The sequence below is a fragment of the Trichosurus vulpecula genome, chromosome 9, assembly GCF_011100635.1.
Source record: "Trichosurus vulpecula isolate mTriVul1 chromosome 9, mTriVul1.pri, whole genome shotgun sequence".
Taxonomy (NCBI): domain Eukaryota; kingdom Metazoa; phylum Chordata; class Mammalia; order Diprotodontia; family Phalangeridae; genus Trichosurus; species Trichosurus vulpecula.
The window spans coordinates 86,584,352-86,597,073 of record NC_050581.1 but is presented as its reverse complement, the minus strand read 5'-3'; the positions used below and the strand labels follow the sequence as shown (position 1 = coordinate 86,597,073).

The following is a 12,722-nucleotide window of genomic DNA, read 5'->3' as shown; positions in this document are numbered from 1 at the left end:
CTTTCATGGGGAAGATAAACTTCTAATATTAAGTTTCATGAATGTCATCTCTCTTATTATAAGGTACCACCGCCCTCCAAGGTTCTATGTAAAAACATGTTCTCATATTAACTCCCATCACAATATGCCTTAGACCAAAGAAAGGAGCATCTATTAGCTGTATCTGTCCAGTAAGAAGCTGAAAGGGGGAAGCTCAAATTACTTGTCCTAGGTCATGAATGTCAGTTCTAAAATGGCAGACTCTTTATATATACACAGGGAATCCATAAGCCCGCTAGCAGAGACCCACTCCAGCCCCTCTGAAGATATTCACACTATTAAGAAGATGAAAGGGCATATTTTTTATGAGAAGCTGAACTAATTTAAAATGTATATTATCCTCAAAGAATACATTCTAATTTTATGTGAAAAGTCCAGGTTTTAGATAAAAGGATCTTCAAACTTTTCCAGAGAAGAATCAAAGGTAATATCTAAAATTTAAAATCTAATTTTCATTTACCATTTTGGGGTACATGTTTTATCTATCAATGAAAGTTAGTAGACAGTGATGAGATTTGGGAGAATCTGGGTGGGAATTTGGAGAAAGCTGGGACATTATTACTCAACTTACAAAGCTCTCCTAATTCTTGCCCTTTTATTTATAATATGGAGTAAGCTAATTTTTCACCAAGACCCCTCTTCCAAATAGACAGATGCTTATATTGTTATCCTCTCATCAATCCTCAAGAGAAACAGGAAGATGAGAGAAGCTTTCCATATGTTATTTTCAACCATTTATGATTCTTTAGAATAGAGAACCTCTAAATACAGGGAAAATCATTATTTGTAATGGCACTACTTTTAACATTTCTTTTATTCCCTCTCCTCTTTTAAGGATATACCCCAATGATGAGTTATCTTTTATTTTTTGTCATTTATCTTTTTATTTTTTAAAGATCTGAGAAACAAGGATGATTCTCTTGTCTCTCAAAACAGGATAGTAGAGAAAATTTGACTTAAGACAAAAAAGTTACCAGTAAATATTCCTCAACCTTTTCATTTTCTGAAGTAAAAACTATCCTTTCATGAAACAATTAAATAGTCACAATGATAGCTTGCAGTTATGTAGAGTTTTAATGTTAACAAAGCTCTTAACATAGATCATCTCATTTGATCTTCACAACAATCTTGTGAAGTACATGCTAAAGGAGCATAAGAAATGATTAATTTGAAATATTTAGTGGTTAGCATTTATATAATATTCTAATCTTAGCCCTTACTGAAGAGGTTTACCTTTCCTAGGAAACCTGAATATGGCAAATGTTTCTATTGATAATAAAGTTAAATAGATTATATCTCACTTCACATCTTAGCCATTATTAATTATATTTTAAAAATTTTCTATGAAATACAGATTTAAAATTTCCTACGTAAATTGACAAAATTACATGTCTAGATTTAAGGCCCATATGAATTGAGGTAAGAATGGAAATTAGAATATGGGCTACCCTGCTTGAGCTCACACAAACATAGGATGACTAACTAAAAAACGTATTATCACAAGATGATGGGAGGAGAGGGAACACAGACGGTTAGGGTGGGCATTGCTTTCTACTATGGCCAGAAATGACTGGACTTACTGGTGTTGTACTTTGAAGTCTTTGGCCTCTCTGCTAACAATTACTAGCCCTAAATTAGCCTTTTTTGTTGGCCGAATGTACCAAGAATGAATTACAATTCAGAGAATGAAATGTATATAAATCTGAGACCACACTTTCTCTAAAGCTACTTCCATGCTCAAGGCTGTATTTTTATGGTCTTTCTTTGCAAGCAGCTTCATTTAAGAGCATTTTCATCTGTTTCTTTTTACAAGCAGTTTTTTTTCCATCCTCTCTGATATGAGTCTTAAAGATGTTCACTAGGGTGCCTACCAATTCTAAATCTATGATCTCATTATGAGCTTACTTTTCTGTTGAATGCATTCAAAAATAAAAACCCCATGTTGAACAACCACACCTGTGTTCAGTAAGAGAAAAACAAAGACTACTTCATAACTTTGTAAATATTTAAAGCTATGGTTTTCCTAACCTGGCAGTGATGAGTTAGAGTCCCAGAGCTTCTCAAACTTATTTGGCTACCACCTCTTTAAAAAAAATAAAAACTCAGTGCCCATCTGGGTTAGATTAACCCTTATTTTTATTCAATCCCCCTCCCCCCCAATTGCACCTGAGGCTACTACTGCCCCACTGCTTCCCGCCCCCATTGTTCCAGGGGCCCCTGGGGGGGCAGTATCACCCATTTTGGGAACCTAGGCTTTATCTTACCATCTAACGTGCTCAATTCAGACACTAGTATAGCTGTCCCAGAGACCTATACTATAGGCATTTCTAGAAAGCTATTATTCCAGAAATGGCAGAAATTGCTATTGATAAACAGTAAAATAAACATAAGAAATATCAACATCTTGCCCCTCAGCTAGTCCTATGTACGCACAGCAGCATATTTATTAGGATTTAAAAATTATTATGAGGGCTGGGACTTGGATTGAATTTTATTCTAGGATTATAGCAAAGTTTGAACACAGAGAATTCTTTATAAAAAGACTTCTCCATCAGAGAGGGAAACTCTAATAATGGCATCAGTTGGGTGAACACTGTGAGTGAAGAATAACTAAGCATGTACGTTTCTATTTCCTTAACGGCTCTTTGGACTCGATTATAAAAGATATAAAAAAAAAAGCATCAACATACTTTGGTTTACCTATAACAGACTCCTGAATTCCATAGCACTGAATTGTACAAAGATACACCCACACAAAGTTTATTTTAATTTTAAGAGTTAAGTGGCCTGTTTCTGCACAATACAGACATCTGGGTCAGTTCAAACAAAATGACAGTTGCATTTGAATTACCCAGGAACTATTTTATTATTTTAGTTGGATGCAACTAAATTAAAAACTTATCAGCTCTTATTCCACCATACAGAAGTTTGAAAAAGCTATCAAGCAAAGCCTACTAAAGCTAACAAAGTTAATATTTGCTTTGAAATGTTTGTCTTTAGTTATCTTATTAAGTATAAACTAAACCTAAACCTGTTATGTTTTCAATTGAAATTGTTATTATGTTACATAGTACTGACCCACTCAATTTTATACTTATAGGATTTGTCATTATTTCTAAGCTTTTCAGAATTCACCTTTTTAAAATAAAGTAACAATGTGAAGAATATAATTATTTTAAATATTTTGTAACATTGAAACAAACAACTAATTTGATTTTATTAGAGTTCATTTAGCAAACGTTAATAAATGTGTCAAATTATTACCTTTACTGTCAAATTTTCCAAGATGAAACATTTTAATTGAAAGAAGTCCTTTTTCACAACATCATTTAAATAGAATGGCAATTTAATATAACTGATATAAAAAGAATTTGCTCAGTTTAAACTGAGATCAAAATGATTTAAATATGACATTCATTTTTAAAATAATGAGCAATCAACTTATTGCTAGACTCAGTCAAGATAGTATGATTTTTTTGGACTTACTACTTCATCCTCAAATCCTCCTGCCAGTACAAGCGAGTATGCTCCATCATTGCTTCGTCCATGAATTCCACCAACGTGGGGTCTGTGGACACCTGCCTCACTCACCTTTAAATTTAAACAAAAAGAAATTCTGAAAGAGAACTGAGAAATCACTGATCTTTAACAAGTAATCCATTAATTAGAAAACATAACAAATCAAGAATTTGATATTGAGCTAAGAGGACTTTAAGATGTCATAGTGCTAGGAGCATTTAAAATCGGACAGGTGATTACATCTAATGGTAAAATTGTACTAGTAAATGTATATTGTTTTAAAAGGCACAGATTTGGGGATATTTAGGACATGGTTGTTACCAAATAACAATTCAGCATTCATAAAAAGTAAAAAAAAATTACATGTGTTTAAAATTTAGAAACATCAAAACCATTTAGAGAAACATTTTACATCATATTCTTTGGGATTAAAAAGAATTTTAAATCTTTGCTAAGAGTTTTTGGGCTAGAACGATGTATTTGCTTATTAGTCTTCTTGGGCACAGAACTCAAGAAATTGATTTTTAATTACATAAAAAATTGTAAAATCCAATCTTGGGCACAAATGCTTGATAGTTATTCATATGAGCTGGTTTGCATTGCCCTATTTCAATCAAGATCAGATACAGCATTATTTGTGCTACGTAAACATAAAATACAAGTTGTCAAAATCCAATGCTTGAAAACTATTTGTCCTGTGAAAGTGACCTAGGGATTTTGAAGGCTATGTCACTGGCATAAAATCTCTGGCAGATTTTATCAAAATGGACACAAATCTAGGACTGGACTAGGTAAATGCGGAAAGGCCTCAAACTCAGACACTGGCTACCAGGTGATGACTTAATACAGCCACAGCAACCCTCAAAACTAAGGTATGGAGGGGTTCTAACAACAGGTTTTTTTGAAGTATAGAAGAAACTAGGTTTCAGTAGACCATTTAGCAAAAACTGTCTTTTCTCTTCAGTGAAATAAATCCAAAGATGGTAAGGGGATTATTTTGAAAGTCATAGTAATATATACTACTAAAAATATACAAAATGAGAGGTAGGTGGGTTCCTAGTAAGAGCTTAAGATTCAGTGATTTTTACTAACTAAATTAATCATCAGTGTTTCTAAACTACCTTGAGGTATACTTACATCTTTTCATTACATAGTCTAGGAATGATAATTCAAAGACTTATCAGCATCCATCAAGAAATACTGAACAAGAAGATGCCTTTAAAGTTGAAGACTTTGAAGTATAAAGTCACAGGTTGCCAATAGGGAAAAAGTCTGCCTTAGACTTTTTTTTCCATGGTTAAAGATTTTTCTTCACTGACAAATGTAAATTATCAAAAGCATGGGGGAAGCTAAATCAAGTGAGCCTCTGGGGCTTTTTCTACAAGAAGGATGCTGGGCAGATATTCTGCTCAAGTAGCAGATGACCACTTTAGATTTCCCAAACTCTTGACTTATACTTATTCATTTAGGAAGGACATTTTATGAGTCCAGGTGAAGCTAACAAAACTCCCATCTTAATAACAGACTTTTACTTTTAAATTAGAACCTACAGCACAAAGTTATGGAGTCGTTAAAAAAAAAAAACCCTGAGAGAAGTTATATAACTTAAAGGGCTGAAAGACAGATGTTTTTTAAAGCCCACATATTCTACTTTGCAAAGCTACCTTCTACAAGTCTATTCTACGATATGCTTCACATTTATTGGCTCTATTAAACCCCACATGGAAGAGATGCCCATTTATTTTAAAAGGTGCTTTAGCAAAGTAAATGTTATCATTAAATACTAAAAACTTTTTTCTTTAAATGATTCAATTAGATAATTATGAAGCAAATTACCTGAACTCTAAATTTCCATGTGGTTCCAACAGGAACACCAGGTATAGGTCCATAGTGGTTAGAAGGAACCAGAGTACACTGTGTAGTTCGACCAACACAGGCCATTCCCTTTATAGTCACAAGACATAAATTCATTATTAGAATAACCCATTGTGCTAAATTAGTCTTGAAACAAAACTTTTATCATTACTCATAAAATATGAAGAACAAAATTTTAACATCTGTACATTGAAGAAGATCAAAGTCTGGCTACGATCCTAAGTTTTTAATCTTATCTACTACTCACTATTTCTAAATGGGGCAGCTAGGCTGATAGAGTGCCAAGTCTGGAGTCAGAAAGACTCCTCCTTGTGAGTTCATATCTGGCCTGAGGCACTTACTAGCTATGTGACCCTGAGCAAGTCACTTAACCCTGTTTGTCTCAGTTTCCTCATCTGTCAAATGAGCAGGAGAAGGAAATGGCAAACCACTCCAGCATCTTTGCCAAGAAAACCCCAAATGGGGTCACAAAGAGACGGATAAGACTGAAAACCAACTGAACAAAATTTCTAAACGCAGAGATGGCTAGTAGGTACTAAAATTGTCAGTAAATAATATCAACATAATTTCAGAAGTACAAAAAGCTATTTCTCTTTACCTTGCCCCAGTCTCTATGACTTTCAGTACTAGCAGATGGCATCTTTGCTTTCTTTTTACTTTGTTTGAGTTTTTCGCCAGCTTTTACAACTTCATTTGAATCAATTTTACAGGAAGGACAATACCTTTAAAAAAAAAAAGAGGAGAGGTAGAGCTGTAAAAGTTTGACATATTTGGTGTTGGAAAAAAAAAACAAAACCCAACACAGGAGAGTAAACTGATGTTAACAGAGAATAAATAGAACAAATTTCTTTATTTTGACAATTATGCCATAGTGAACATATGGCAAACAGGTGATTTTTGGTATTAAAGAATTAAACCTATTTCTATAAAAAATTTACACATTTAAGTGAGAATAATAAAAACATTCCATTAGAATAATTCAAAATCCTTACAAAGACATGACTAAAAATAACACAAACCTTCATAAAATGATTGTGACTTTCAAAAAAAAGTCAGAAAATTACCTATCAATGAGACACTGCTATTACAATGCAGCAATCTCTGGGATATGTCCTACAAAACCAAGATTGTTCTTTGTTGTATTTATTGTAATGGGATTTTAACTAGATAATCTGATGAGCTTTTGCGTGCCCCATAGATACTTTTTAGCTAGAAACAGTCTATGCCAGTCAGTCAGGCTTTGTTCGTTGTTGAAGGAAAAAAAAACCCAACCCAACCACCAGCCGCCCACACACTATCAAAAGAACTATTTCCAAGGGCTAAAATAACTTAGTTCATCAGTCCTTTTCCCTGGAAGCCCCAAATAGAGCTGTCATCTTCACTAAGATCGGAGGTTTAAAGGCTTTCATATAATACTATTTCTTAAATTGGGGTCTGGATCCCTAGGGAGGATATCACAGAAATCTGAGGGAATCGCAAAAACTACAGCCAAATAACCTCTAATTGTTTAATAATATCGGCTAACTAGAGATACAAGAAAGACAGAATGTTTTGGAATCTCTTGTCCTCAACAAGAGGATGATTAACAGAAATAACCTCTAATTGTTTAATAATATCAGCTAACTAGAGACACGAGAAAGACAGAATGTTTTGGTATCTCTTGTCCTCAACAAGAGGATGATTAACAGAAATAAATCTGTCTTTGGAATGAGGAGTAGCAACCTGAACACTTGAGGCAGTTCTAAGATGTTATCTTTGATAGGACAGGATCACAGGGTCATACAGTTCTTGAGCTAGAAGGGACCTAAGAAGTCATCTAGACTAATCCCCCATTTTATAGATGAAGAAACTGAGGACCAGAGCAATGAATCAAATTGCCCAAGGTCATTCAGGTACTAAGGGGCAGAGTCAGGAACTGACCCAAGATCCTATAGCTCCAAATTCAGAGTCCTCTCCATTGTGCTAAGATGAAACTAAATATATAACTAAGAAAAAACTTATGGACTCCTCAAAAACCTGCTATCTTGGGATGATATCACAATCCTGAAAGGAAAATATTTCTCTTAAAGAAAACAACCTGCTGACATCAAGAAAAAAAATTGTGGAGTAATCAAGAGGTAAAAACGACAGGGATTTTCATTATTCCCTGGTAGAAAAGCCAGCTTTTCCATCATTTGAAAAACAGAAAATTTATCTTTAAAAGATACTCTGACAAAGGAATACACGGGTTTTGTTTTTTTTTTTTTTTAAAGATTTATACAATACTTTTTTTTGAAATCAGTGATTATATCACATCCATCCATTCATGTATTCACTAAATAAATATAAGCGATCACATTTTTACTGAACAAGAATGAGCAAGGCCTATTTTTTCCACTGTCCTGAAATATAATATGTCATTTTCCAGGAATTATTTATGTACAGGTCACTTAACTAATAATGTGGTAGGAAACTGTCATTTTGTCTTCTGTAATCCTTTCCTCCTTTTCCCAGTTTTCTAACGGTAGTTAAACTCATTTAACTAGTCCAGAAGAACTTAATTTTTTCAGGGTAGAGGCAGTTGTTTTGTTTTGTTTTGTCTTTATTATCCTAGGATTTAGCACAGTGCCTTGACAGCAATTAGATGCTTAATAAAAACTCATTAATGTGAATGGAATTAACCTCAGTACATTTTTCCATTTTTTTCCCCAACTGTTTTTTTCTTCTTGGCTTATTAGGAGTCACATTTGCCTCAGGACTTAAATCTCCAAGGATATGATTAATCAACAAGCCTTTATTGCTAACTGTGTGGCTGGCACTGTGCTGAGTGCTGGTCGTATAAAGTCAAAATCAAAGTCCCTATCCTCAAGAGGCTTATGCTCCAAGGGGAAGACAACATGACATATTAAAAAGGAACTTCATCTCCCTGTCCTACCTCCATTTAAGCTGATGTAGTTACTTACTAGATCTGAACACTTCTATCTCTGATCTAGTCAAAAAAGGCAATAGAGTTGGCTGGGCTAAAAACTAGTTAAAAGCCCTAGGTCTACGAATAGCCAAGCCCAGGGGAGACCTAGCCGGGTGAAAGGTTGGAGCAGTTGGAGACGGAGTCAGCCTTCAGGGAAAGAGCCGGCTCTTCACCATCTGAGCTGTGGGAGGGTGTTTCCCCCAGGGACCATTGCTTGTTAACACCTTCTTACCACACTATAACAACTGAGATGGAGGAGAACCCCTCCTTCCTATCTATGTAAATATCTATCCATAACTAAAATTTACACAAAATGACTACAAGGGAGTTCTGAGAAGTGCATTCCAGGTACGTGGTACAGTAAACACAAAGGCTTAAAGACAAGAGAATCACTTACTCCCTCTCTCCATTCTTACTCTATTTCTGCCAGCCAGTGCCTTATCTATTTTTTTGGTGGGGGTGGGAGAGAAGAGGGAAGTAGTTTTACTGATGCCTTTTGTTTTGACATCAGAGTCCTAAGAGGAATATTATTCCACCCTTACTCCCCTAGCCGTAAGCTCTTCCTTATAACAAAGAAAAACAGTTAAGGAAAGCCAGTGAACACTTCTAACAATATATGAAACAAATACTCATAGCCTTCCACCCCGGTCTACCGAAAGGAGCAAGGTTTAGTCTTATATTGTCTTCATTACCTCTGTTTTTTCTGTACAACACTCCCTGTATGACTCCTTTTTTTTTTTAACCTAGCTGTTGCAAACATGCTAGTTAATGTTTAAGGAACAGGGAAAATAAGTGTATGAAGATGAAAAAGATTAGGACGATGGGACAACAGGTTCTATCAACCTGTGTGTTTATCAATACATATCTTTCTTGTTTCTCCCTCTCAAAGTTACCTAGGACTTTCAATATGAACAGCCTGATATCTACACAAAAATTTCTTTACATACTTAGGACAAAAGGATTCAGAATTAGAAATGTCTTTGGAAGACATTTTGTTCAACCTCTTTTATGCAGATGAGGAAACTGAATCTCTGAGAAGATGACAATCCTTTCAGATTATTTGAACCCCAATAAGATCCAAAGTCTGAATTAATCATCCAAACTGCTTTGCTCTACTCTAAAAATTCCCTTTGCCGTGTTAGCAACTTCAAAGACCAGGTAAGACTGACAAGGGGTGTCTTTCCTGTTGATGACAGGATGTCTGCAACCAGAACAGTGAGATTTCTCTTATCTTGATATTCTAGGAACATTTCCATCTTGGGACCATAATCTGTAAGTGACACTACCTTGTCAATTGTCTTGTCTTACTGTATTTATGACCCATTCAACTAAGAAACTTCCTTTCTTATGATATGGAGACCATAAACTGGAGTTGGGATTGTTACTTAAACCTTGTCTTTCTTCTTTTAGTCAATCAGAAGTTTGCTTCTTATTCCATGATCATGTTTCTGCTAGCTTTAAGAGAATAAACTATATGAATTTATGTATCACCTAGCCTGTTTGCCTCCTTTAACCAAACTTTCAGGTTGACAAAGACTTAATAAAAAAACAGATGAAATTTCCAAAAAATGCTAATCTTAAATTTTGGAGAAACGAATAGTGTGTGTATATGTATATATGTACACATACACACACATACCATATAGCTAGTTAGTAATGAATAAAAGACTTAACGTTAAATAATCATTAACTGATATATTTGCATTGATACACAGTACTATTTGAATTATCTTAAGAAATAAACTCTACTTTGAAATTGCAATGATACATTTCTTATGCCCTTATACTTTTCTAGTCTTAAAAATGTTGGCATATTTACCAGTCTTCATCTTCTGGAACCTTGCTTAGAGGAGGATTCAGGCAATAGATATGATAGGCCGTATTACATTCATCACAGAGAAGCTGCTTGTTTGCATCTTGTTTGCCACCACATAAACAACAGGAACAAAAACGGCATTCCTTATCTGGGTCTGCTTTACAGTGTTTGCATTCAGGGCCACTCTTTCCTGTTATGAAAGAATATTGTAGCAAGTTCAGGCTTAAAAATATGATTTTGTCGGTAAATATTTATATATAATATGTAGAATAAAATCTGTAGAAAAGAAATACAACTGATTTTGGATATTATCATGAGATAACAGAAAAGGCAAACCACCATGTGCCTTTCCTACCTTACCTTTAATGTTTATTGGCCAAAAATGAGAGGCATAATACATGACAAGGTTGATTTTCAGCTTGAAAGTATTTCATGGTATTTGGTGAAAGCAAAAAGATGTATATATTGCAGATTAATATCAGTGATTATGATGTTTAAGACACTAGGGGTACAAACAGCTCCAAGATAAAATACCTCTCTCAAAGGAGCTCTCCTTGGACATAAACAACAGCTAACAATTCAAAATCACACACACTAAGTGCAAATTGAGTGGTGCAGACAATAAATGAAGAATATTTGCTATAAAATAACAATCTCGATAGTTTTATGTCATTGTATAAAAGCAGATACTCTCTCATGTGGTTGCAAAAAATGTAAAATGTTTTATAAAATACTGCTCTAAATTTATTTTACTCTCACAAACAATTCATTACAGCCATTCCAAATTACATCAATAACTAAGAGTCCATCAAATGACTTTGCAAATACAAAATCTTGCTTAGATATGTATTAAACAAGCACCAACCACAAAATAAAATTTAGATAGTTGGAAAAAGTAATTTTCCCTACCCACTACCATCTTTAAATTTACATGCTTAGGAGGATATTTTTGTAATATACTTTTCTCTAGGTCAAAACCATGTGTATTCTTAGATCCAGTGAAACTATAAAACCACTAAAATGCTATCTTGATTCTCTCTTATAAACCCCCAAATCCACAAGATAACTAAATTTTTTACAGATAGCAAAATCTGCATTTTCCTCTAGTATGCTTCAACTTTGGTTGACTTTGATTTTTTTTTTTAAATTTTTTTAAAGAGATTTTAACTGCCAGAGCTTTAAGTGGTCTTACATATATTGGAATATATTCAACCCACAATCTCAAATTAAATGTCTACCATGGGCCAAGCACTTTGCTAAGTGCTGGAGACAGAAAGTTAAAAAATGAAATGCCTCTTGCCCTGAAGGAGATTACTTCTGTGGGAGGAAACACAGACATAAATAAGTACGTACAAAATAAATATAAGGTAAATTTTGTTGGAGAGAGAGGGTACAATTAGCTTGGGGAATCAGAAAAGGCTCCACAAAAAAGAAGGCAGTTGTGAAAGAACAAAGGATTTTAAGAGGCAGAAGGAAGGAAAACATTCTGTACTCAAGGAGTTTGCTGCTTCACCTACAATTTTCTCTTTTCATCTTTGTATACGAAAATGTTCATGTTTGTTGATGAATGTTAAGTTTATAATAAAAATTAAAATACTCATGTGGTAGGCAAGTTGATGATCTGCCTATGGGGCATATTTTCCATGCTGCTTATTGAGGTACTTATGGAAAATACAATATATAACATGGTTCTGAGTGGCTCATCTTAAGATTGTAGATATTTAGGAGTAGTAGAAAGAACTAGAAAGATTTTCTCATGAAGGTGGTGGCAAGTCCCCATGCTTCTTCCCTAGAAATAAACAGTGCTTGCCTCCTCCTACCTGTTTGACCACAGGCTTAAATTGAATCCTATGGGGAGCTTTAAGACATGTTAGTGAAGCACTCCTCTATACTTCAAGTTACTGCAGAGAATAAAGTGGTCTTAAAATGAATGGAAGAAGATTTTCAAAATAGAAATGAGGAATTTAAAAGATACAAAGAAATTGAAGGGAATTCTGACCTGTGTCAGGAGGCCAGAAGGATGCAGAACAGAAAGGATTCTGGAAGACCATGGACCACTCTGGGCTAAGTACTTTAAAGACTAAAAGGCAGCAGATCTTGATTCTGAGCATAAGCAGCTGCTGCTGCTGCTCTAAGGAGGGAAGATGCAGCTGCACGCATATTGACAGGTGAGAAATTATCCATTAAATGTCTTAAGAGGAAAATAAGTAGAGATGATTGATACCCTATTGAAAAGGTATTGATATATCTCTTTGTCTACCTGAAGTTAGAGAGAGGTCTGCTGTCTTCCTGGAATTATCTAGGACATGATGGAGAATCCTAATGCCCAATTCTGATAATACATGACACAAACTTTCATAACCTATAAGCTGGGTGCCTATCATAAGAGAAATAACTGAAGAACTGGTGTTATTAGTAAAAATGAAGTGACATCAGTAAAAAAAAGATCTGTAAAATTAGTAAAGGAGTAAGAGTGATAAAATAGAACAAGATAAAACAATGGAAAAATCTACTGAAAAAGTAAAT

The 12,722-nt window shown here is 34.5% G+C and overlaps 1 protein-coding gene across 1 annotated transcript in view; it reads right to left on the bottom strand.

Moving 5' to 3' along the window:
• The window catches only part of UHRF2 (ubiquitin like with PHD and ring finger domains 2), a 175,497-nt gene that overhangs the window by 36,712 nt on the left and 126,063 nt on the right, over positions 1–12,722 (bottom strand). Inside the window, exons 6-9 of the mRNA XM_036739305.1 lie at positions 10,200–10,386; positions 6,032–6,155; positions 5,395–5,502; positions 3,526–3,630 (exon numbers count right to left, since the gene is read on the bottom strand). Coding sequence (XP_036595200.1) covers positions 3,526–3,630; positions 5,395–5,502; positions 6,032–6,155; positions 10,200–10,386 — 524 coding nt within the window. The remainder of the gene's footprint in view (positions 1–3,525; positions 3,631–5,394; positions 5,503–6,031; positions 6,156–10,199; positions 10,387–12,722) is intronic.